Source organism: Curcuma longa, unplaced genomic scaffold (genome assembly GCF_044706935.1).
Source record: "Curcuma longa cultivar G26 ecotype Majalengka, Jawa Barat unplaced genomic scaffold, ITB_CL_G26_1.1 contig_1103, whole genome shotgun sequence".
Lineage (NCBI taxonomy): Eukaryota > Viridiplantae > Streptophyta > Magnoliopsida > Zingiberales > Zingiberaceae > Curcuma > Curcuma longa.
In genome coordinates this window covers 658-2,938 of record NW_027428775.1, presented here as the reverse complement: position 1 = coordinate 2,938, position 2,281 = coordinate 658, and the positions used below count along the sequence as shown (strand labels likewise).

At 53.2% G+C, this 2,281-nt stretch overlaps 1 protein-coding gene across 1 annotated transcript; it reads right to left on the bottom strand.

Moving 5' to 3' along the window:
- Positions 1-112: 112 nt before the first annotated feature.
- Positions 113-1,453, bottom strand: LOC141815821 (uncharacterized). The gene has a single exon (XM_074703695.1). It carries the CDS (start codon positions 1,425-1,427, stop codon positions 237-239), a length of 1,191 nt encoding a protein of 396 aa, XP_074559796.1. The 5' UTR covers positions 1,428-1,453; the 3' UTR covers positions 113-236.
- Positions 1,454-2,281: the final 828 nt, after the last annotated feature.

Below are 2,281 nucleotides of genomic sequence, written 5' to 3'. Positions count from 1 at the left end.
TATCCAATTTACCGATATTTTATGCATACTATTTTATCGGAAAATGTAGAAATTGAAATGACAATTAAACTACTCCAACCTTCCCTATCAAATTAACTACCACCATCATGCATATTTACTGACCGCATCCACTAATTACCACGCAAAATGCCATGTTTTAGGCCATAAACACACACACAAAAATAAAATAAAATAGAATAATGAAGAAGATCACACGCTCTCCATCCGTTACTGGGTCAGGCGGTTTGTGGTGGTCTTGCTGCCGTTACGATGGACTCGGCCGGTTTAAGCGCCGCGCCCGTGACCGCCTGATACGGTGGCAACAGCAGCGTGCAGTAAACCAACCGCCCTGCGCTATCGTACGCCAGATTTCCTCCAGCGACGTACGCCTCCACCCCCGTCGCCGCCCCTCCTCCGACGGCGTTCACCGTCATCCTAGGTGGCGCAGGGTAGAACCCTGGGTACATTCCCGGCGCGCACTGCAGTAGGTACCTCGTTGGATCCATGCCGGGGGACAACGATGGAAATCTCCCGGGCGTCTCTGGCCACTGCGACGGCGATGGGAGTTGGAAGTCTGAGGGATGAACCAAAGGCACAGTGTCTTGGTTTTTGTTGAGCGGGATGAGAGGGGGGAGGTTGTTGGGGTACACGAGGCGTTCGATGTCTGCCGACGTGACCACTGCTTGCGCGGTGGCGACTGGTTCAGCGCTTACCTTGATCTGGAGGCTCGGTTCGTCCTTAATCAGATCTGAGATCGCCGGCGCCTCTGTGGGATGGTCCTCGAGCACGATCCTCGTCGGCTGTGGATCTATGGCGACCTTCACCGCGGGGGGAGGGACGAAGCCCTCATCGAAGCCAAAGAGAAAGTCGGGGCTAGGCGAGGGATGTGTCGAGGGAGGACGAACGGGGACGGCATGGAAGGCCTCCAGCAAGGCGGCGGAAGGGGGCGGAGGAGGGGGCCCAACAGGGAACAGGAAGAGGCGGAGACGGACAGAAACCCTAGGCAAGGTGGAAGAGGCTGCGCGGAGGAGGCGATCGTACTCGATCATCATGTACTCAAGGTCATCGTCGTCGGTGACCGACACGAGGGCGTCGAGGTCCTCGCCGGGGAGCTGGTACTTGATGCAGACGGGGTTGGGAGCTGCGGGAGCCACGACGGTCAGCTTGGCGAGGAGGGCGGAGAGGCGGGCGGACCGATCGAGAGCCAGGATCTTGGTTTCTCCGCTGACGTAGGCGAGGCGAGTGTTGTCGTGGGGGTGGGGTTGGATGCGGCCGCCGTAGCTAACCATTAGCTTGACGCGGCTCCCAGCGCCTGGCGACGTGGCCGGGGATGGTGGCGGAGCGTCATCGGTGGTGGCTGCAACGACGACGACATTGTCGATCGCGGAGCAACGGGCGGAATCGGCGCCAGTGGCATCCATCACCATTAATTCCGCTATAGCCTCTTCTCGTCTACCCCCTCCTCCGGTATGCTTCGCTCTTTGCTAATATATATATATATAAAATTGGAAGATGAGCTGTTGATGATTGGCCGGGTTTACTTTTGGGTAATTCTGGCACAGCGGTCAGATCAAATTGGGGGAGCATGCACCAAGCTGACGCGTGGCCCGAGATGCTGGTACTCGCGAGTCCCTTCCTCTTTGGCAAAGTCGGTCAGTCCAAGTATTAATTTTACATTTATTCCACTCCTAAATTCTTACATTCCTTAATTCAATGATCGATTAAATTTTTTGACAAATTTAATTTTAATAATATTTTATAAAAGGAGAGATTGACGTGGAATTACGGTGGCATGGGCATCCCACTTGGCGGCCCACCACAGTTAATGGGGGCGCTTAGCGCGTACCGCGGTTGTTGGGCGTGAGATTAGAAATAAATAAAATGGGAGTTGCCAAATTTTGCGATTTAGCGTGGGAATATAATTAAATACGTGACGGCTGGCTCAGGGTCATTGTCCGCTGTTGCTGCAGTTGATTCTTTAAATGAATAGAAAAAAAAAAAGAAGTAAATGGAGGAGTAATAGATATCGTGCCTGTAAGACTTGTGAAATTAGTCCACTAGGCACTTGGGCGCTTGTGAGTTAATGCATGGATTAGTGCGGGTCTGAAGGGAGCATGTGGTGGCCGTGCAGTGTCTGATTTGCTTCTTCACCTGGGTGTGAGCCCTGAGGAAGATGGCATTGCGTTTAGTAGTATTTTAGTGAGGGAGTAGAGATTGAGGGAAGGACGATGGATGGATGGATGGGGGTAGGAGTCGAATCGTTAATGTTGGGATGCGACAA